The sequence below is a fragment of the Falco rusticolus genome, chromosome 14, assembly GCF_015220075.1.
Source record: "Falco rusticolus isolate bFalRus1 chromosome 14, bFalRus1.pri, whole genome shotgun sequence".
Classification (NCBI taxonomy): domain Eukaryota; kingdom Metazoa; phylum Chordata; class Aves; order Falconiformes; family Falconidae; genus Falco; species Falco rusticolus.
The window spans coordinates 12,658,617-12,680,502 of NC_051200.1; the positions used below are offsets into that span (position 1 = coordinate 12,658,617).

Below are 21,886 nucleotides of genomic sequence, written 5' to 3' on the forward strand. Positions count from 1 at the left end.
TACCAGCCTTGGGCATGGGAGCCAGCAGCAGTGGGACCTCACACTCCAGGGATGCTCCAAGGCTCTCAGGACCCCCTAGCAAGCAAAGCTGTAGGCAGTGGTACAAAGCTCTGCCAGACAACCCAGGGCCAGAGCCTTTCTTCCTGGCACCAGCACCCATCACCTGCCTGCATCATCTGCTGGGCTTTATCAGGGGCCACAGCAGCAGCCATGGAGGTGCCGGGCAGCTGAGATGACACTGCAGCTGAGTTCACCTCCTCACCTAGCTGCCCTTTAGAGAAGATGAGCAGATGCCCATGCCTTCTTTTTGAAGTGCCTGGCTGATATTTTCCCCTGCAGGAGCCTGGGTTTTGTAAAATACCAAATTTTAAAATTTGGAGGGTCTTCTCATCCAGCCTGTGCACCGTGCCTAGGCTCGCTGGTGTAGGAGGACCTGCAAGCCTGGGGGGACGAGGAGGCCACCAGCCCCCAAGGCATGCTCAGGGCAGCGTGTCTGGCATCCTGGAGGTGGTGCAGCCAGGAGCCCCGCTGCTGCCCTGCTGTCCCCACACCTTTCACAGGCTGTGAAGCCCAGGGTGGCAGGGCCACGCAGCACAGGTGTGAGGGCATGGCTGCTCCTGCCCGGGGAGGGAGCAATCAGGGGTGCAGGCAGCTGCTGGCAACACAACTCAGGGCTCAGCTGATGCGAGAGGCAGCCCAGGCACCGGAGGGCTTGCTGGCTGCTTGCTGCACCTTTTACCCACCAAATAGCCCTGTTATTTACTGCAGAAATTGGGGATAATATATTGGTCCAAACTGCTTGCTTATTCTAGTTTCTCATTTCCCCCCAAAGTTCTCACCAAACTCTTTGCCTGGTGCAGCGAGTCCCCTGGGTTAATTTCAAGTTTGGAGAGAAGGAGATTTTTTTTTTTCCCCTGGCTGTTTTTCCAGCAGATTTGCCTTTCATATCCACTGCCTTACTCCTTGATTTTCTTCCTAAAGGAGGGTAAACAGATGCCTCACCCTGATGTTCTCCGGGCTGTTCATTACCCTCTCACTCTGCCATTCGTAGGTCATATTCTTGAACTGTTCTCATTTATCTTTCAGAAAATCCTAGAAGGGAAAGGCAGATGTTCTTCTGCCTCCATGGAGCCAGTGGTGTCTGAGAAGAGCAGATACAGATCAGGATCACTCTGTTTCTATTTACCCCTGTGAAGCCAGAATGGGCTCTGTAAAGGGAGGGTGCAGGCAGCGCTGGGGCCAAGCTCAGCTCTGGGGTACCCCCCTTTATTTCTTGCTGCCCATGGGACCCATTTGAAAGGGTCAGGTGAATTCATGTGCCTCCAAACAGACAAGGAGGTGCTAACTTGTCCCACACTTTCCCTGAGCCCAGAGGAGAGACAGTGATGCTGAGGAAGGTCCTGAGTTAGCCAGGGCAGTCCAGGAGCAGCAGAGGTTGTGCCTGCAATGTTTTGTCTTGGATTTCTACCCGGAGAGGGAGCTTTTGCCTGTATTTCCCTCCGGAGCCCAGGAAGATGCTTCTCCTCCTGCCCACCCCCATGCCAACCCCAGCCCCAGCTCACTCACACATGCCAGGGGTGACGCTATCCCAGGGAGCAGGGGACAGGGTCTGACCCATCCACTCCAAGCCCTGTCACCAGGCTGGTGGGACCCTTCCCACAGCCAGCTGGTGCCAGCTGTGGCGGTGGTCTCCTGAGGAATGAGCAAGTGGTTGCTGGGGAGGTGATGGCTGGGCTGGGCAGCAAAAGGGCAGGAGTGAGAGCCTCCGGGGTGGCACTGCTGTCACAGCACCTTGTGCCTGAGCCACAGAGAGCACACTGTGGCTTTTCCTGGAGAGCAAACCCAATGGAAGGACCAAGCGTGTGAGATGCAGACATTTCCTACCTGGCATCCATTGCCTCTCCCCAGAGTTGCAGACACAGGCAGCTCTCGCAGAGTCAGCTGGAGAGCAGCAGCTGCACAACCCTCCTGCGCCCCCCCTGCAGCTAAGCCAGGCAGAAACAACCCATGAATGCCACGCAGTCTCCTCTCCCAGGGTGGCTCTGGGGACAAGGGACTCATTTGCTGCTCCAGTTGTTACATTTACTTAGGTGATGCTGCTGTGAAGCCCCTCTGTGCTGGCAGCTGCACAGGGAGAATCAACCTCACTCCCCCGGGGTGGCAAGGTGGTAACATGGGGACGGATGAGGTGCCTTTGCCAGGATCCACTTGTAGCAGGGACCCCAGGACAGCCACCCCAGAGCCCACAATAGCATGGCAGGCAGAGAATGGAGTGGGGTCACACTAAGGCTCCTCACAGCACCATCCTCTGCAGCCACATGACCACTACCACTGGGGTGGCACCCAGCATGTTGTCCCCTCCAGCCACAGCTTTATTGGCACCACGACACCAGCTCCACGGGATGCAGGTGCCATCAGGGCAACGCTGCACCCCAACTCCCACAGCCAAGATTCCTCTGGGAAGCAGCTGCTGCCTGAGCCACTGCTGTTTGCATCTGTGCAGCAGCGGGAGGATTTGCCGTCTAATTAAACAAATCCTTCATCTCCACCGTGGCAGCCCTGCTGGGGAGGGGGCGGGGAGGAAGCAGTGGGGGGTCGCAGGACAGGGGTCTGGTTTCTCATTCCTTCTCCCTCCTGCTTGCTGCCTGATGCCACAGATGTGTAATGCTTTTTTTTCCAAACTTGTCCCTCCTGGGGTTCTTGAGTGGAAAGAAAAAACCCCATCCAATTAGGCTGAGGTGGACAGCCTGCAGACAGCGCCATGCAACACAACCGCATGTTTTGCTCCCGGTGATGTTCTTCTGCTTTCTTGCTGGGGCTGAGGGCAGGAAAGCCACGGAGGCGAGAACAGCAAACAGAGCTCATCAAACCCCGCAAGCATTCCTGCTGCAGTGAGGGATGTGCATTGCCATGGCAACCGTGGCCAAGGATGCACAGAACTGAGTACCCCAAAGTGGGGAGGAGACTGGAGGACCACAATAATCCTGTCCCACATCCCTCACCTGCCTTTGCTGGTACAACACTCCTTAGCCTGGCATTGGCTGGGCATCAGTTTTACACAGCAGCTCCTCTCCTTCCCAGGCTCAGGCAGGGTGAAGAGCTGCAGGGTTGGGTGGGGCAAGGGGAGGCAGAGGTTAGGGGTTGGGGGGTCCTGCAGTGTCAAAATCCTGTAGATTTTCCCCAGAGTAATTGGAAATGCTGGAGGCAGCTGGGGCAGGAGTCAGGCCAGCGCGGTCACCCCAGAACCGCTCCTCACAGCCCATTGGCACATCCCAACCCCACCAGGTCCCCTTCCTCACCAAGCCGGTCCATTTCTGGGAGCAGAGGTGGGAGCATCCTCAGCCAAGAGACAGTTTTGCTCCATTCCACACTTCTTCCCTGTAATCCTCCAAGTGCACCACCAACCTCAGGAGGGAACCAGCCCACACTGCGTGGCAATTTGGGGACAAGGTAGGCAGCAAAGGGGTGACCTGTGGGAAAAGAGAATGGACACAAAGACGGGAAAAGACCAGGTCACCCTGGGGGAATGAGGCACCCACTGACAGCTTTGGAATCTCTGCCAGGCTTTGCTGCTGGCCCCAAGAGTCTCGCTTGACACTTATCTAAATTAAATCTCCCTGTTCATCGTGCCTGGCTTGCCAAGGTCACAGGATCAGCCTGTACCATTGCTCCAGCCTTCCCTCTATCTGCAGCTCCCTCCATGCTTGCTCTATCCGAAAATACGATCCACGTATTTACCCAAAACAGAGCACCACCAGTGCCAGGAGGCACAAAGGCAAGTTAGGACCATCTAGGTCGTGTCTTCAGGCCAGGGTGGGAGTCTTCTGCTCGTATATGATGTGGGGGGATGTACACGAAATACTTCCTTGAGAACCTGCTATAAAATATCAGAAATGTTATACACGTGAGGGTAAGTGTCTGTTAGATGAAAGGTTGGTTTTGAAAAACATTGGACTCTTCTTTGATAGCTTTTGGGAGAGCAACATCCAAAACACCCTGCGGTGTGCATGGAGGATGCCCAAGGGCTCCAGGGTGCTGGGCAGGGCTCAGGCAGCCTTTGTGCCGGCAACGACCAACTTGACAGAGCACAGGAGAGCTCCCCAGGGCAGCGCTGAGCTGCACGGCCACCAGCAGCACAGCTTATGCAACATGCCCCGACCTTCCCTTGGCCGCCCAGCCGGCTCCCATCTGGCACAGCATCGAGCCACAACAGTGGCTGTGCTCTGCCACGTGGCCTCCATCACAGTGGTCCCCAGGATGGCGTGACATAAGCCAAGGCTGCACAATGGCACAGGGGACCGAATCATTAAGGATCACCCTGAAAAGTCCCATCATGGATGCAGACATGGGCCTAGGACCAGATCCTGCATTTCTCATTGCCCAGCTCTGAGCTATCTGCTTGCAGTGGCAGTGGTGCAGGGCTGAGCTGCCTGCTGTGGTGAGGAAGGTGGTAAAGGTGGATGGGGTTGGTCCAGTTGGATCTTGCCATGTTGGGCCTGCCTCCAAGCTTGGGAGACACTTGGCAACCCTCTACCCTCCAGCCACATGCTCAGGTGTCCTAAACTCATCTCCCCAGCAGCTCAGACACACAGGGACAGGTGAAGTCCATCAACCTGACGACCCCCACCAGCTATATAGAGGGACTGGGAGCACAGTTCCTTAGTGTATGCAGCAGCCCCACAGCCATGGTGATGGGCTGAGCTCCTCATGCCTTGTTGCACCTTGTTAGCAAAATGAGCCCTGCTGTAGCACCCCACCCCCAGGCTGGTCCCCAATGGGCCAGATGCACCCAGAGGAGCTGCTGTATCCTAACCACAGCTCCCAAGGAGCACCCAGATGAGCTAGTGTGAACCTCCAGGATCAGCAAAGGACTGAGTGGTTGCATCTGGCACAGCCCTGGAGAGAGATGCCAGGTCACCTCGGAGCAGGAGGAGACAAGACGTGACCTCTGAGCCTGGCTGCTCAGGGGGTGGGAGGACCAGCCCCATGGCTGCTGGCAGGGCCACCTGAGCCCCACTGGCTGGATGCCTTTTGCCAGTCCTGCAGCACGGAGCATCCCTTCACAGCTGCTGCATGCAGCGCCCGCCCCACGCCGCACCAACAGCAGGGGTATTTTTAGCCTGGAAAAGTGCCACAAAATCATAGAGTGACATTAGCTGGAGTTGGGACCCATCTCAGTTCACCTTGCAGTCTCCTCTGGGTCACCCTGCCCAGCTTGATGAGGCACCAGCAGAGCCCCAGTCTCCTCACCAAAGCGCCACCTCAGTTATTAATCTGAGGCTTACGCTTAGCCACACATTTATTGCCCTAAGATGATTTTAGCTCCTGCTGGGGAAGCAAAGCACCTGCAGCCCATTACACAGCTTCTCCGGGAAAAGACAGGGACCAGCATGACACTGGGGAACCAGATGAATGTGCTGTTAAATGAGAACAGAGCTCCCAAGCTGGGGCACATGCCAGGTGGCCAGGGAGAGCCACAGGCTGGCAGCAATATGCAGCCACCCTCAAGAATGTGTTTTTCCTGGCGTTAATTTCACACCTGATTAGACACCTCAAAATGTTTGCTTTCGAGGAGCCTGCTGCTGTGTCCACCTCTGAGCGGAGGGGGTGGTCTTCCCCCAGATGCAGGCACATGGGGTTTCCTATTTGTTTTGCTGATTTCCTTAGAAACTCTAAGGAGACCGTGTCTATTTTCCCTTGCTTTCATTGGTTGGAGGCTTAAAAAATGGAAAGGGGAGATGGCATAGCCCTAAACCAAAGTCACAGAGGGCTTGACTCTTCCACAAGGAGCCCTTTGCTTTCCTGCGCTCGTTACGCGTTTAACCAATTGGTACAGAAGTGCACAGCAGCGCTTGCACGCTGGCTGGCTGGCAGAGCCCTCCGCACGCAGCGTCTGTTTCACACCTTGGTTTCTGAAAAAAAGTCCTGGTTCTAGGGCAAAAGAGAGAGGAGGATGCCCAAATCTGGCTGGGTTGGCTGGGAGCCTTGGGAGAGGGGAAGAAAGGCAGGAGGAAATTAGGAGACAGGGGATGGAGGTGCCTGCTGTGCACGGCTCTCTAATTAAAATAAGCAGTCTCCTAGAGCCTACCTCTGCCCCTGATTAATTGCAGAGTCGTTATCCTGTCTTTAGCTGGAGGCTGGCCCACGCGCTGCCCCCTCGCTGGGGCTGGGGCTGTGAGATGCAGAGCATGCGATGCCCCTCAAAATGGGAGCTGCCTCTAAGCTGCTATCAACTCCCCCTGCCCCGCCCCCCCCCAGCACCCCCACCCCCCCCCTCCAAGCCTGCTGGAGGGGAGTTGGAGCAGGTTGCTTAAAGCACTCCACAAACCTGTGCCCACCTGAAACTTCTGCTCCTCCTGGTGCTGCAGGTTCTCCTGGCTCTGGGGCAAAGGGGAAGCTCCAAGCTTACTCCGAAGGACAGCCCGAAGAGCAGCGTGGGCAGCAGCACCCCGGTCCCTGGCCTCCTGAGGTTGGCAGGGGAGCCCGGGGGGCCTTCGTGGCCCTACAAAAACAGCGAAACACACTCCTTTGCCTGTTGCCCTCCTTCCCACTCCCCCACCCCCAGCATGAACAGCACAAAATTGATCTTACAGGCAACTGTTCATCCTGAAATTGAGCTGAAGCACCTCTCAACCTTTCCCCTGGAAAAAAATACCAGACCTGTTTTCAAGGGGCTGAATCACTCAGCCCTTTGGAGTTGTGTTGTCTGCAAATGCACTAAGGGTTTATCCGGCAGGATTAAATACATAATGTGGCAATGCGGTGCCGAAGCAGTAGAGAGGGGTTGGGGTCCAGGCAGCGTGGATTGGCACATCCTTCCTCCAGGCTCTGGATCCAGGCAGATTTACAGCAGGTAGGAGTCCAGCCCCAGGGAAGCAGTTTGACGTGAGCTCAAAGATAGCTGAGGGAAAGGGAAAAAAAGATACCACACTTCCCTCCCTGTCTTAGCAACCCCAGCCTCTGCTGCCTGTGTCTCTCCTATTAGCAGAGCCTAGAGCCTAGAATCATGATGAGGATGGCTTCAGGGCAAGGACAGGGGGATCCCCAGAGAGGGCCGTGCCAGTGCTGGCCCTGGGGGCTGCACCAGGCTGGCAGCCGTTGCCCACAGCCCAGGCTGTGCTACTTCCCCCACCCCAGCCTCACCACCGCCGGGGAGAGCAGCCCATAGGCCAGCCTGGTGGTGGGTGCCTGCTCCGGGACCCCATCAGTGGCAGCTGTCTGCTGGCTGGCATCTTTGCTGTTTACAGAAAAACCACCTCATGGTCTGATTTGAGGAACATGAGGGAGAAGCCTGTTCTTATCACTCCCAAAAATCCCCTGACTGGGATGTGGTGCAGTGCCTGGGGTCCACCAGGAACGGCCGAGCTCTGCTTTTGCAGCTCCTGCTCCATCCTCCCAACCTAGCTGGCAACAAATCAGCACTGCCTTTGCCTTCCCGATGGGATGCTTGCTGCCTTCATTTTCTCAGAGCTCATTTTCAGCACAGCTTTGCTCCTTGCAGTGCTGGCTGCCTGCAGAGCTGCAAGGCGGACAGGAGTGCTATGGCTGCACCATCCCCTGCAGCCCTGCCCCGCAGGGAGCCACCTTGCCGCATTGGGTTCGCCAGCCTCTCCAAGGGCCTCATTAGATCAGCCCCAGTGCCCTGCTGACCACTGCATGTGTAGCTGAGGCTTGTAGCTGGTTATCGTGAGAGCCCGTGCTCATAGCTGCCTGCAGAACAGGCTCCATGGCCCCTCCAGCCATCCCCAGGCCCCTCGGTGGATGCAGGCATGGATGCAGGCATGCTATCCAGGTGCCTCAGTTTCCCCAGAAGGCAGAGAAAGTGTGGCTGTCTCCCTTCCTTCCAACGGTGTCAGGTCCACTTAGCTCGGACAGTCTCTGGAAAAGGAGCTGTCACACAGTGAGCACCCTGGGGCTCCAGATCCTGCCTTGCGCCTACCAGCACTGCAGCCTCGTAAACATTAATGGCAACAGTAATTGGAGGAGACTTCTCCTAGCTCCTGGTGCTGGGAGAGCCGATGAGTGGGGATGAGGACTCCTGCATGCTGCCTTGCAGCTGAATGCCTGCTGCCTACAGCCCCCTGCCCTCTCTCCTGCGCTGGACAAGGCACCCCAGGCTTGGCTTCATACAGCCAGCCCTCATTCACGCTGCCTCCCTACAGCAAACAGTGGGGAGCTCTTGAAATCCTGTGCTGGCTTTCGGCTGAGGAGAAGCCAGCACAGACCTGAGCCCCTCACTTGCCCTGGGGGGAGTGGATGTTGGGGGTACCACACTCTTCTCCTCCTCTGCTGAGATCCTCCTTTGCAGACCCCTGCAGCAATGGCTTTGTACGGCAGCTCCTAGCCATTACCAAACTGTAATTAATACACATAAATGAGATGAGCCAGCGACAGTAGGGTGAACAGAAACCTGAATGACATATCCGCCGGGAATCATTTATTCTGTGCTTTGCTCTTTTTTTAATACTATTCGCTTCCTCACAAATTAATCACAGATGGCCTAGGACCAGAGGCAACTCTGAGGCTTGGCCGGGTGGCCCCAGGAGCTGGGGCAGAGGCAGCCTGAGTCCCAGCCCTGCCTATGCTGCCCTGGTTAACAAGCAGCCCCCTTCCCTCTGCCTCAGTTTCCCTCTCCACGGCAGCCAGTGCAGCTCCCTGCATGACGCCGACGTGATTGTCCATCTTGCCTTCTCCAAGGAGCTTACCTGGCCCTACCGAGGGACAGGATTGCCCATCCGCTGAGCCTCTGGGAAAGGCAAGCACAGGGGTCCCAGCAGGAGGGCTGAGCCCCGCGGGGTCTGTGCCCCAGCCTGTCAGCAAGCCGGCCCTGTGCTGCGGCCCCGGGGCGGGCACCGCCAGGCCGGGCAGAGGGAGGAAGGGCCCCAGCTGTTCCCAGCCGCTCCCTCCCACTCAGCCGGGCAGAATCTCCAGGGCATCCCTCAGCCCCTGCGCAGCCTTCGATCCCAGCACGTCCCTCGTCCCCGGAGCATCCCTCAGCCCTGCACGTCCTCTGATCCCAGCACAGCCATCAGCCCTGCCCCATCCCTGAACCCCGGCGCATCCCTCGATCCCAGCGCACTAGCGCACCCCCCCAGCCCCTGCGCCCCCCCGACCCCCTGCGCCCCCGGCCCCTCGCAACCCCCGCGAGAAGCCGCCTCCCCGCCCGGCGCCGGGGCAGGACCTGCCGTCCCGCTCCCGCGGAGGACGCGGGCTCCAGCACAGCCCCGACGGGGCGGCAGAGGTCCCCGAGGCGGTGAGGAGGAGGCGGGCGCGGTGGCGGGGGGCTCCCCGCCGCCGTGCCCGCCTCCTCCCCGCCGCGGCGGGCGAGGCTCCGCCCGGCTCCCGGGGCCCGCAGCCGGCTGGCGCCCACCCCGCGGCGGGCTCCCGCTCGCCCGGACTATGAGGAGCGGGACCGGGCGGGGGGCGGCGGCAGCGGCGGCGGCAGCGGCCCCGGTGCGGCGGGAGCGGGAGCGGGAGCGCCGCCGCCGCCGGCCGGGTCATGCCCGTGCGCCCGGGGCGGCGGGGCTGCGGGCTGCGGCGGGATGGGCGCGCTCCGGGCCGGTGCCCTCGCCTTCCTCCTCCTCCTCCTCCTCGGCTGCCTCCTGCCCCGGCGCGGCCCGCTCAGGTGAGCGCACGGCGCGGGTCTCGGCGCTGCGCGGCCGGCGGGGCGGCCCCGCTCGCGGGCCGGGGGCTGCGGGGGCAGCGGCTCTCCGCACCGCACCCCCCCGCACCTGCCCCCCATCCCCCGGGAGCCGCACTTCCCCTCCGGGACCCGCGCACCACTCCCTCCCGGGGACGGATCTCTCCTGCGGGACCCGGGCAGCATCTCCCAGACCCGGAGGTGCCCCGGGACCCCCCACTCCCGATCCGGACCTCTCTGCAGGGGCTGCTCCCCCCAGCCCCAACCCTCCCAGCCCCAATCCGGAGCTCCACGCAGGCCGCTGGAGCTCCCCCAAACGCGGCCTCACCCTCCTTTCCGCGGGACCTTAACCCAGCACCCCGGGGACCCACCGGACGGTTCGTGTGCAGCTCCAGCGGCACGCAGGTGGGCTCTGCCTGTACCCAGCAGCCCCTGGCCCGGTGCTGGGTCCCCGCTGGTCCCCCAGACCCCAGGGCAGCTGGGACCCTGCCACAGTGGGAGAAGGGGCGAGCTGAGCCAGGTGATGGCCCAGGCAGCTCCTTCTGCAGGGCTGCAAAGCCCCTGTGATGCCCAGACCCTCTCCTGGCTCAGGGTGTTTGGGGGGGCTCAGGACAGTCCCTAACCTGGCCCCTGGCTCACCCAGGCCAGTGGGTGCCCCAGGTCCCGTGGGTGCAAGAACAACTCTTGGCCCACTTGGGTGGAAAGTCCGAAGCCCACCGGTCCCTTTTTCCATCTCTGGCCACCTTGTTGCTATCTGGGACAAGGTGGGATGCAGGGTAGAATGGTCCAGGCAGGGAGTGTTTGGGGGGCTGCAGTGCCCCTGGGCTGAGCCCACTCCCTGCCCTCACTCTCCCTCTCACCAGCTCATCCAGTACAACTGTGTGAGGGAACCGCAGCATTTGTGGTGGGGAGGGGGGAAACCGTATCAAAATGTCATCACTTCACATGCGGAAACTGCTTATCTCAGGTGGCATTTTTAGGCAGGCATGATCATTTTGCAGCCCCATTATCCTCTCGCTTCATGGAGGTGCTGAGCTCCAGGGCCCCGCAGTGCCTGGGTCAGGTTAGTGGCAGAGTCCCCTGGGGCAGGCAGTGCCCAAAATGGGGAGCTACAGCCAAACCTTGGGAAGAGCCCAGACCCAGGGGCTGTGTGCCAGCATGGCTTTGCCAGTGATGGAGGTGGCTGCACCCAGGGCACTTCTGCACCCCCTGCAATCCCCGGGGTCTGAGCATTGCTGGGGCTGCAGATCTGCTGCTGCTTCACGGAGCTAGCTGTCGCAGTGCCAAGGGAGCCTTCCTCCCACATGCTCCGGGGAGAACCCTCATCTTCCTCTCCAGTAGGGGAGGACAAGATTCACAGCTGTGAGGCAGGCAGAGGCCTGATTTAACTCCTTGTTACCCTCTTGCAGCTCTCCTCCCAAAGGTGCACCTTTCTAACACAGCTCCCAGAAGGGGACTTGCTCTCAGCCTTTTGCTCTTGGCCAGGACCAGTCTCTGGTACTCTGCTGCCCACCTCCATTTAAAGGGAAAACCTCCCTGGCTGGATCATTTTTGGGTGGCCATTGTGGCCATTTCTAACTGGCAAGAATGCATATAAGCCCCTCCGGGATGAATCCTCCTCTCCTGAGAGGAGGTAAGGGACAAGGTGTGTTGGTAGGAACAAGGGCCTCAAGGGGTCTCAGCTCCCAGCATCATCCTTTGCTTGTGATAACACGGTTGTAGCTCCAAGCAGGAGTGGGACCCACCTGGGCATGGACCTGGCAGAGTTATGAGGCAGCAAGCAGCAGCACCAGCAATATGCTCAAAGTTCTTTTGGGGTCTAGAGGTCTCCAGCTAATTCCTCTCCATCACAGCCAAATGCCTGTCAATATGGTGAGCGAACATCTCTCGCATTGTTTCTTGAAATGATCATTATAGACTGATGGAAGGAGAGAAACTGGCAGGCTAAGATGCATTCACAAAAATAGCCCCTCCAAGGTCAGTTTAAATAAGTCTCCATCATTATTGGGAGTGCTGCATGGGAAAGCTCATGTCAGCTCCACGCCACAGCCGGTGGGGAGGTAGGTTTTGCTGCTCCTCTCCTGCCACATCATCTTGGTCCCTGGCAAGGTGTCACAACCCCAGCTGTGCTCCTGGGAACCTCATCATTCAAGCCAGAGCAGCCCATGGCTCAGGGCGTGTGTCGTGTCCCGCAAGCCAAGCCCCCCAGGCCATGAGTCTATGCAGGCAGAGTACCGATGTTCGCTCAGCAACTCAAGCCAGGGCTTGCAATTGAACCCAGGGAGGGTCCCTCCCCACTTCCCCCCTCCAGCACTGGAACAGAACCCATCTGCTATGCACAAGGCCATTGTCCGCTGCATCCCATCCCGTCCCCACCCCTCCCAGCCCCAAACACCATGCCAGGGGACATGGCAGGCAGGGACTTTGTTGGTAGGGGGACAGGCAAAATGTGGGCGTGTGGCACTCAGACTGTGGCAGGCAAGGGGGCAAGCCACCAGGATCACAGCGGATGGAGGAAGGGGTCCCAGGGTCAGCACGCTGACTCAGCACTGGAGCAGATGCGGCAGGGGCACAGCCGCTTCCCCTGCCAGCTGGCAATCCCGGCAGGGTGCCAAAATGTGCCTGCAGACCCTTGCTGCCAGCAGGCAGCTAACCTGCCTCCTCTGCCCTGCAGGCTGGTCTCAGGGCGGGAGGAGATTAAAGCTGCTTCCCGAAGCTCACCCCAGCCCATGTCACCCTCTGATTTCCTGGACAAGCTTATGGGACGAACGTCAGGGTATGACGCCCGGATCCGACCCAACTTCAAAGGTAAGAGGAAGATGTGAGGTTCCCAACCCTGGCAGTGATCCATGCTTATGGCTGCCCAAAACCAGGGAATGGGCAGGCGTGGGTTTGGGGGCAGGACCCTGACACACATTCTTTCATCCCGGCACCCTCCCCAGAGTCCTGGCTGCTCCTGCAATCACAGCCGCCTTGCACGTGCCTGCTGGGCCTGCCGGTGTGGGCAGCTGCAGTGCTTGCAGGGTGTGCTGGGGTTCACCCCGACACACTACAGGGGTGAGCCCAGCAGGCAGGGGGATGCTCGTGTGCATTCATCCACACAGCACGTGGAGGAGGCATCACCCCCACGTGTGTCTGTGTGGTGCACGTCTCCCCAGCCAGCGGCAAGAGGAGGCTTCATGCTGTTTTCCAGGTCCGCCTGTCAACGTGACGTGCAACATCTTCATCAACAGCTTCGGCTCTGTCACTGAGACCACCATGGTGAGGGTTTCGCCAGCGTGACGGGCTCCTTTCCCAGTGCGTCAGGGCTGGTGGTGGCTCTGCCAGGGATTGTGCATATCCCAGTGCCCGAGCCCGTGGCCGTGATCGGGGGAGTCCTGTGAGCCCTTGCCCAGAGCCAGCTCTGGCACTGTGGTGGGGACATGCAGAGCCATAGCAAATGGTCGTGGCTTTTCTGGGGTCAGTTAATCAGAGTTTGGCTGTGTGGACCACATTCCCCATGCCTGAGCTGGGAGAAACACCCCAAGGGGTCAGGGCGAGGTAGCTGCTGGTAGCTCCACTCCCTGCTGCTTGCAGGCTTCCAGGTACATTATAACACAAATGAGCAATGTGTCCCCACCATCTCCAGCCTCCTCAGGTGCATAAGGAACTCCTTTGAGGATGCCCAAGCGCTAAAAATTCCTTGTTTGTGCCACTGCAAAGCCTTGATACTGTCAACCGTCACATCAACCCCTCCCTACAGGGCCATAGAGCCCTGTGAGAAACACTGCAGGCAGCAGCTGCTGGTCCTCCTACTCCTCCCTCTCCGCTTAGCTGCTGTGGCTTTGGTTTTTTAATTTCCCCTGGCTGCTGGACAGCGTGAGAAGGCTCCTGAGCTGCCCCTGTCCCACGTGTGGTTAGTGTCAGGCAGGCAGCACGTGCAGGGCTGAGCCTCCACCAAGAGACCCCCCTCCACTTCCTCCTCCTCCTCCCTGGGCACCATGGGGTGCTCCCTGCTGATGCAGTGCCTTCTGCCCCAGGACTACCGGGTGAACGTGTTCCTGCGGCAGCAGTGGAATGACCCCCGCCTGGCTTACCGCGAGTACCCTGACGACTCCCTCGACCTTGACCCCTCCATGCTTGACTCCATCTGGAAGCCAGACTTGTTCTTTGCCAACGAGAAAGGGGCCAATTTCCACGAGGTCACCACCGATAACAAGCTGCTGCGTATCTTCAAGAATGGCAATGTGCTCTACAGCATTAGGTAGAACCCTCTCACCCTCTGGTGCAGTGCCGAACTGGCAAGGCAAAGATTTGCTCTTTTCCTTCCACGGGGCAGCTTTTCCACTTCAACTGCCCCAGCCTTCAGCAACCCTCTCCTTTCCTCTGCCTCCTCCAGGCTAACATTAATCCTGTCCTGCCCCATGGACCTCAAGAACTTCCCCATGGACATCCAGACATGCACCATGCAGCTGGAAAGCTGTAAGTATCTAGGGGGCTTCAAGCTGTGCTTCATCCCCCCATCCCATCCCATCCCATCCCATCCCATCCCATCCCATCCCATCCCATCCCATCCCATCCCATCCCATCCCACCCCATCCCAAAGGTTGGCTTCTCCCTGCTTCTGAGGGAGGTGAGCAGGAAGGAGTGGTCATTCATGGTGGGGATGAATGGGGTGCATATCCCCCACCCCAGCCCATGGTTCCCTCTGTCCCCTCCAGTTGGCTACACCATGAACGACCTCATCTTTGAGTGGCTGGAGAAGCAGGAGGCTGTGCAAGTGGCAGAGGGCTTGACGCTCCCACAGTTCATCCTCAGGGATGAGAAGGACCTGGGCTATTGCACCAAGTACTACAATACAGGTGAGTACCCCAGGGACCTGCTGCCATCCCTCACCATGGCCCAGGGGTCCCTCTCACCCATCAGGGCTGTCTTTCCCTGCAGGCAAGTTCACCTGCATTGAGGTGAAGTTCCACCTGGAGAGGCAGATGGGTTACTACTTGATCCAGATGTACATCCCCAGCCTGCTCATCGTCATCCTCTCCTGGGTCTCCTTCTGGATCAACATGGATGCGGCGCCAGCACGGGTGGGCTTGGGCATCACCACTGTGCTCACCATGACCACGCAGAGCGCTGGCTCCCGTGCCTCCCTGCCCAAGGTCAGTGCTGGCTCCATGCTGGGCTCCCACACTGCAGCCTGCCCAACATACCTGGGGTGCCCACTGCCCCCCTGCCCCCGCCCCGTGCCCTAGGGACATCATTCCCTTGGGAATGGCTGGCTCTGTGCCAGCTAGGGCACCACACTTGCTGAGGGGGAAGGAACGTGCTGCTGCTTGCCTGGGCGAGCTCTGGCCTGTGTGTCCCGGCTGAGAGGGCTCCTGTGCTCCTTGGCAGAGGACCTGGCAGTGAGGGGGACAAGTGAGGTGGGGGGCAGTGGGTCCCTGAGCCCCTTCTCACCCTTGCAGGTCTCTTACGTGAAGGCCATCGATATCTGGATGGCTGTGTGCCTGCTATTCGTCTTTGCCGCCTTGTTGGAGTACGCAGCTGTCAACTTTGTCTCCCGCCAGCACAAGGAGTTCATGCGCCTGCGCCGGCGCCAGCGGCGACAGAGGATGGTGAGTCCTTCCTGCCACTGCTGTCACAATGTCTGCCCATCCTCAGCCACCAAGGGGACACCCGGGCCTGCAGGGCCAGCTTCTCAGCAGCTACCGGGGCAGGGCTCAGTGCTGGGCTGTGTCCCACTGCCCAGGGCTTGCGGCCAGCCCCTCCAGCACAGCAGGGACCCATGGGCATCACAGTCCTGTCTGCCTGACTAGCACAGTGCACAGCACCCATGGGTGCCCCAGGCCCTGCCAGCACAAACGTGCCCAGGGTGCCATCCTCCTCCTGCTGGAACATCCCTAAGCTCTGCTTCCTCAGAAAAAGCAGAAAAATAAACAGCAATGGTGGGGGAAACGTCATTCCCCCTTACCTGCAGCCCCAAACTGGGGTTCCTCACTGTGCTGCAACAATGACTGGGGCTCACTGCTCCATCAGGGCGGTGAAGCACCAAGGGGACCTGGTGGCACCAAGGGACAGGGTCTGGGCTGCAGATGGGAGCACAGCATGGCCTGGAGAGGCATGGTCCCTCACTGGCAGGACAGCCCTCCCCTCCGGCAGCCCACTGGCACAGGCATAAGGCCTGTGAGATGCTTGGGGAAGGCACACGGCTGCCCCACTCTCATTTTCTTGCCATAAGCACAACATGAGGCACCAGACCTCCATGGAAAACACAAGCACACGTACACACCGCACAGGCTCGCAGTGCCCTGTGTGGCCAAATCCCTTTGGCACATGCTGAAGACAGATCCCAGTGCCCAGGCACTGCTGGGGGGGGCTTTTCCCCCCCACGCAGAGCCCCCAGTCCCCTGTCATCCCCATCCCGGCACCCAGAGCTGCTGTCCCTGGGGTCAGGGCAGAGCCATCCATCACCCGCTGTCCTGTTTCTGTTTGGTGCACTCTGTTGGATGCCAAAAGGGCCTGAGCAGCGGGACAGCCAGCCTGGAGTCCCTGCGGCAGCTGAGCAGCCAGCACGGCGGCGAGCACACCTACATGACGCTCTCGCAGCTCTCCAACTCCCGGGTAAAGCACAACCCTCCAGCAGCTCCCCCCACAGTGCAGCACAGTGCACCCCCAGTCAGCCTCACCCTGCCTCCCCAAAATAAGCCCCCAAGGAGCTGGCCTCAGGGGCCAGCAAGGGCCTGTGGAAGAAGCAGGGCAGAGATTTGCACAGAGCATTTGCCTGTAGGATGGAGCTGCTACTCCCTGGGCTGAAAAGAGTTTTGAAAGGGATGGGAATAGAACAGAGTTCCCTGGAGACACCCCCGCTCCGTGCCTCAGTTTCCTTTTCCATAAAGCAGGACCAGTGCAGCCCCCTCTGCCAAGGGGTGAGTGATGCTGGGGCAGACCAATGGCCACCCCTGGGCTGCTGCCCAGCTGCCCAGGCCATGCCCACATCTCTGGCAAAGGTGAGGGCTCTGCCTGTCCGTCCTTCCCGGCACAGGCAGGTCTGTGGCACTTGCGGCTGCCTGCAGTAGCCCCGGTGTGGGCAGTTGCTCAGGGCACACAGGCCCTTTGCAGCTTGAGGTGTAGGGAGGAGCGGTGGGGCAGGGCAGGCTTCCAGGCTGGTGTGGGGATGCCTGGGTACGACCAGGAGAGGAGATCAGGTCTGGTACATCCTTGCCTCCCCACCTGCCTGGGCTGCCCCAAGCCTCTCCTCTGCCATCATCAGGCCTTGGATGCCAGGAGAGGCTTCCTGGCTCCCCCCAGAGCGCTCCCCTGCTCCCTGCCTGTCACAGGCCCTGAGCACCCGCTCCGGGAGACAAACATCCACCTGGACAGGGAGCGGGAGGCTCTGCTGAGCCTAGGAACCATCTGCCGGCTTAAAAGAGACCAAAGTGCCACTGCTCTGAGGTGGAGGCTGCAAAGCCACCCTGGGGTGCCACCAGCAAGGCTCTGGTTGCAGCCAGGAGCACCCTGGCTTGCTGCTGGGTCAGAGACCGGAGCAGAGCCCCGGTGCCCACAGGTCCTGTGCCAGCACTGCCTGACACAGCACAGCCTGGGTGCCACAGCCCAGTAGCAAATCCCTCCCACAGATCCCGCAAAGCTGGGCCCTGGGAGCCCCCTGCACTCAGCCTTGGCACCCAGCAAGCACCCTGGGCTGCCCCAACCCAGAGGGACCCAGCTGGGAGGACTAGCATCCCCAGTTTGCCATCTCCTCCCCCAAATGCCCTGGCTGGGGCTGCTGCCTCCCTGGGCCAGGGGAATAGCTGCTGCCTCCCAGGGCACACAGTCCGTCCACCCCCCATCCCCCCATCCCAGTCCCCCGTTCTCTGGCACAGTGTCCCCTGGGGCAGCCACAAGCACTCAGCCTGGAGCAGGGGAATAAAACTCTGCTGCAAATGAGAACTGATCTCAGCAATTTGAGCCGCTGCTGCTCTTCCCACTGAGAAATCTTGCTTAGCTGGTGGATTGCTGAGTTAAATAAAGATACCAGGGTGCAAGCTCTCTGCATGAGATCCCCCTTGCCGGCTGAGCGCCTGTGCAGGCTGACCTCAGCGAGAAAGCTGCTCTCCATGGTTTGGAGGGCAGTGCCAGCTGGAGATGATGTCTGGGATCTGGCACCCGGGCTGTGTGCAGGCATGGCGTGAGGTGAGGGGCTGGCCTCCAGCATGCCCTGGGAGAAGAGACCCACCGCAGATGGATAGGGCACAAGCAGAGCAGAGGCAACACGAGCCACAGAGACCAAAGTGGCCTGTGGGCTCATCAAGAAGCCAGACACGCAGCCTGGGCTTGCATGTGCCAGCCCCTTGCCAAACCTTTGCACACACAACACCCCAGAGGATAGAAGAGCAGGACGAGGCGAGTCACTAACAGTGGGCAGCTGTTGGTGGGGAGAGGCATGGGCACCACTGGCATGCACCCAAGTGGCCACGAAGTGACCAGAGCCATGCCGCAAACAGTGGCAGTAGACTGCGACCAGAGGGTGAGGGGAGGTGCCTGGCTTACACGGCACTTTTGAAGATTTTACAGGCATGCAGCTTCACAGGGAAACTGCCCTCTCTGTAGCCTCCCACCAGCATGGGGGGAGTTGGGGTGAGCAAGGGCAGAGAGACCAGCAAGGAAGGAGTCCAGCTCGCTCAGCCCCGCTCCTCTGTTGTGCTGGACAGCCCCCACCAAGCAGCCATAGAGAGAAATGGGGGTCTGGGCCCTTGGAGGGACCCGGGGGGCCTGCAAGTCCTGATGGTAGCCAGGCTCCTGCATCCCTGGCCAGCTCTTCCCTTGCAAGCTGCTTGCCTCCTCCTATTCACTGACACAAGCACACTTCCACCCTGCAGCAAACACAGCTGTCACAACAGTGCCTGCACCCCCAGGCTCTCTGCACCCCAGGGTAACCTGCCTCTCAATGCAACCTGCATCCCCTGCACCCATATGTTCCCATCTCTCCCTCCACCATTTCACCCCCAGCCCCTCGGCTGCCAGAGAACCAGGCTTCCCAAGTCCCCAGGCTGGAGCTGGGTGGAGACCAGAGGGATCAGTGTCGGGCTGCCAGGGTCAGGGTTGCCCTTGGATGCTCCCTTAAAACACGGTCCTGATGACAAAGCAGTCGGTCAGTGCTCACCTCCACCTGCACACACCACTGCCTGCCTCTGCCCACAGCCTGCTTTTTCCTGCACACTTTGAGCTTTCTGAAAAAGCACCTAACCTTGTGCTGGGCACTCACATGACTGTATCGCCTGGTGGGGGGTGTCTAGGACATGCAGCCGCAAATGCCTGCTCACCCTGCAGTATCGATGTCCATGGGATGCCCCAGCTGACAGCCTTTCCTTTCACCAGGAGGAAGAGCTTGTCCGTGAGAGTCGCTTCTACTTGCGAGGCTATGGGCTGAGCCACTGCCTGCAGCCAAAGAATGGAGCTGGGGAGGGCCCTGGCATCTACAGCCCCCCACCAGCCAGCATGCTGCTGCGGGAAGGGGAAAGCCTCCGCAGGCGCTACATTGACCGGGCAAAACGCATTGACACCATCTCCCGAGCTGTCTTTCCCTTCACCTTCCTGGTCTTCAATATCTTCTACTGGGTTGTCTACAAAGTGCTGCGCTCAGAGGACATCCACTCGGTGCCCTGAGGCCTGGAAAAGCATGACTGCCTCTCGGTCTGATGTCCCAGTGCGCCCAGGCACCATGACCTCAGCCAGAACCACGTTCCCCTCTGTCCTGGAGCAGCAGCACTGCCAGGCTGGGCCTCAGAGCCTGGACAAGTGGCAGCTCCCATGTCCCTTTGGAAGCTGGGGCACCAAGGGCAGGGATCAGCAACCCCAGGTCCTCTCCTGCCTTCTGCATGGTGTCACCCCCAGGTACCCAGGGATGCTGTGCTGCAGGGGGAGCCCCAGGTACCTGGGGATGCTGTGTGCCAGGGCACAGGGGAGGTTCTGGTACTGAGGGATGCTGGTGGCCAGGGAACACCACTTCCCAGCCAAACACTCTCCACCTCTCCGCTCCTTCCATGTCAAGTTGCTGCTTCTTCAGGCTGCATCACTGAGTCATGGGCCACAAGCAGGCAGGCGAGAGGGTGCAGTCCTCTCTCCTCCCCTGGCCTGGAGCTTGGTTGCAGGAAAGAGCACACAGCACCCCTGCCTGAGCTCGGACTGTGTGGGATGCTGGCTATGGCCCCATAGCCCCCAGTCCAGCAGTGGACAGGGTGCCTCTGGCCCCTAGCCAGCTCCAACGCACAGCAAAGCAGTGGGTCGGGGATGCTTCTCTCCCTGCAGAGCCCAGAGGTGCCCACGATGCCCGCAGCTGCAGGCGGGACTGTGGCAGGGACACCGGGCAGAAGGCTCCATTTTCTTTGAGGAAATGCCAGCCCTGGGGCAGGCAGCAGGTGAGCCCAGTCCTGCTGGTGGTGAAGGGACACAAATGGCCATTGCAGCTGCAGGGAAGAGCTGCTTGGCACTGGGGAGCCAGCAGTGCACTCCCTTGCAGGGCAGGGCCCACAGCCCATCTTCTGATAGAGATTTTTAGGATGAAAGTAGTGGGGGCAGCTTGGCCTATCCTTTTGAAGGAGTAGAATGAGTGGTGGCATCCCCAGACTGCTACGTTCCCACAGCACCACAGTGCCAGCAGAGAGCTGGAGGTGAGAACCGCCCTGTTCCCCAGCTTTTTCCCCACCCTGGCACCCAGGCGCGGTGTCCCCCAGGCAGGTTCACCCCTGCTGCTCCTCCACTGGAGAGGAGAGCATCCAAAACCTCAACAAGACAAGCTCAGCAAGGCTTCCAGCCCTCCAGACCTGGATATCCTCTGTGCTTAGCAGGAAATAAAAGCAGTAGGTGATGTTTTTGTAGATCCTACAGAAAGAAATGTGTTGATGCTCTCCTTTCCCCCTGCTCACAGCCAGCCCAGGGAGGGCTGCAGCCCAGCAGAGCCCATCTCCCCACAATCCCCAGTGCAGGAGGGTGCCCAGGGTCTTCCAAGCAGGGTGGGATGGAAACTGGATTTGCCCCTTTCCTTGGAGGCTGTGGTGCCACCATTTAACAGCGAGGGCCCCAGTGACCCGCCTATCATGGCAAAAGGGACCCTGCAGGGTGGGCAGGAGGCCAGCACTGCCTGATGAAGCCAGACCTGGGCAGAGCCCCCTGCCATGGCCCCCAGCCCCACTCCTCAGGCAGGCATCACCCTCTCCATCGCATGAGTCACTGGGGGCGAAGCCCTGCCATTCCCACCCCCTGCCCAGCCCCTCCAGCCCTGCAGAGCACTCAGCCACATGCACCCATTTCACAGATGGGGCAAGTGGAAGAGAACTGGCCCCAGGCCACTCCCAGGACCCACCAGGACAGCTGAGCCAGCTCCATCCCACCGCCACTGCTGTACATGCCCTCCCAGCTGTGGGGGTCCCCACAGGGCCCCACCGTGCTTCCAGGTCAGGCTTTTGGGACGTGTTTTTGGGAAGGCTCCGTTTGGAGGCAGAGGAAGGGGTTGCACCTCGACTGCTCAGCTCACCTGGCACCCAGTGCCCAGAGGCAGCAACGGGGAGGTGCCAGTGCCAGGCAGCGCTCGCAGGCACTAGGCAGCCAAGCCACCCTCTAGCAGCGGTGGGTTTTTAAACAGCATCAATCTTCCTACGCAAATAAAGCCTTTCTGGGATTTTCAGTGGTGTGCTGGGGGTTTGCCTCTTCCAAAGACCCTACAGCCAGCTCCAGGTGTGTGGGAGGGACGTGGGGACAAGGGTACAACAGTCCTCTGGGGACAGAAGCCCTGAACTGCAATTGCACCCCAAGATCATTACTTCCAGGGGTGATTTTTCTGACACAATTGGCGGTGACTGTCAGGTTTTATCTCCCATGTGGGAGACACCAGCAGGGCTGGGCAGGAGCCCCCCACAAGCTCCCAGCCCCAAACCTCATCACTCTCCTTGCCCCCCTCCAGCTCTGTGGGTACTCCCTGTGGTCACCCCAGCTCCTTTCCACCCCACCCGGGCTTGGCCAGGGGGAAGGACCCAAGATGGGGCAGAAGTCGGGTAGGGGGTGCTTCGGCTCTGTGGTGGAGCTCAGACACCCGAATGCAGGCAAGCATCCTGATGGGTGAGCCTCCCTGTGCGGTCCCTTCGTGCCGGCTCGCTGGGCAGATGCCAGCCTTACAGAGCTGCCAGCTGTCCCAGGGGGCTTACGCCAGCCCTGCAGTGCCATCCGGGGCCAGCACTTTTGTCCCCAGCTGGCACAGGGGCAGGCAGAGCCTGC

At 59.9% G+C, this 21,886-nt stretch overlaps 1 protein-coding gene across 2 annotated transcripts; it reads left to right on the forward strand.

Annotated features, from left to right (window-relative positions):
• The first annotated feature begins 9,245 nt into the window (after positions 1-9,245).
• LOC119157455 (glycine receptor subunit alpha-4) lies at positions 9,246-21,277 on the forward strand. Of its 2 annotated transcripts, XM_037408419.1 has the most exons (10): positions 9,246-9,625; positions 12,315-12,448; positions 12,834-12,901; positions 13,660-13,883; positions 14,019-14,101; positions 14,341-14,481; positions 14,564-14,778; positions 15,085-15,234; positions 16,136-16,240; positions 18,995-21,277. In XM_037408419.1, the coding sequence occupies exons 1-10, from the start codon at positions 9,543-9,545 to the stop codon at positions 19,280-19,282; spliced, it is 1,491 nt and encodes a 496-aa protein (XP_037264316.1). In that variant the 5' UTR covers positions 9,246-9,542; the 3' UTR covers positions 19,283-21,277. The 2 variants fall into 2 exon arrangements, with proteins under 2 accessions (XP_037264316.1, XP_037264317.1); XM_037408420.1 differs by lacking the exon at positions 16,136-16,240 and having other exon boundaries at positions 9,249-9,625.
• Positions 21,278-21,886: the final 609 nt, after the last annotated feature.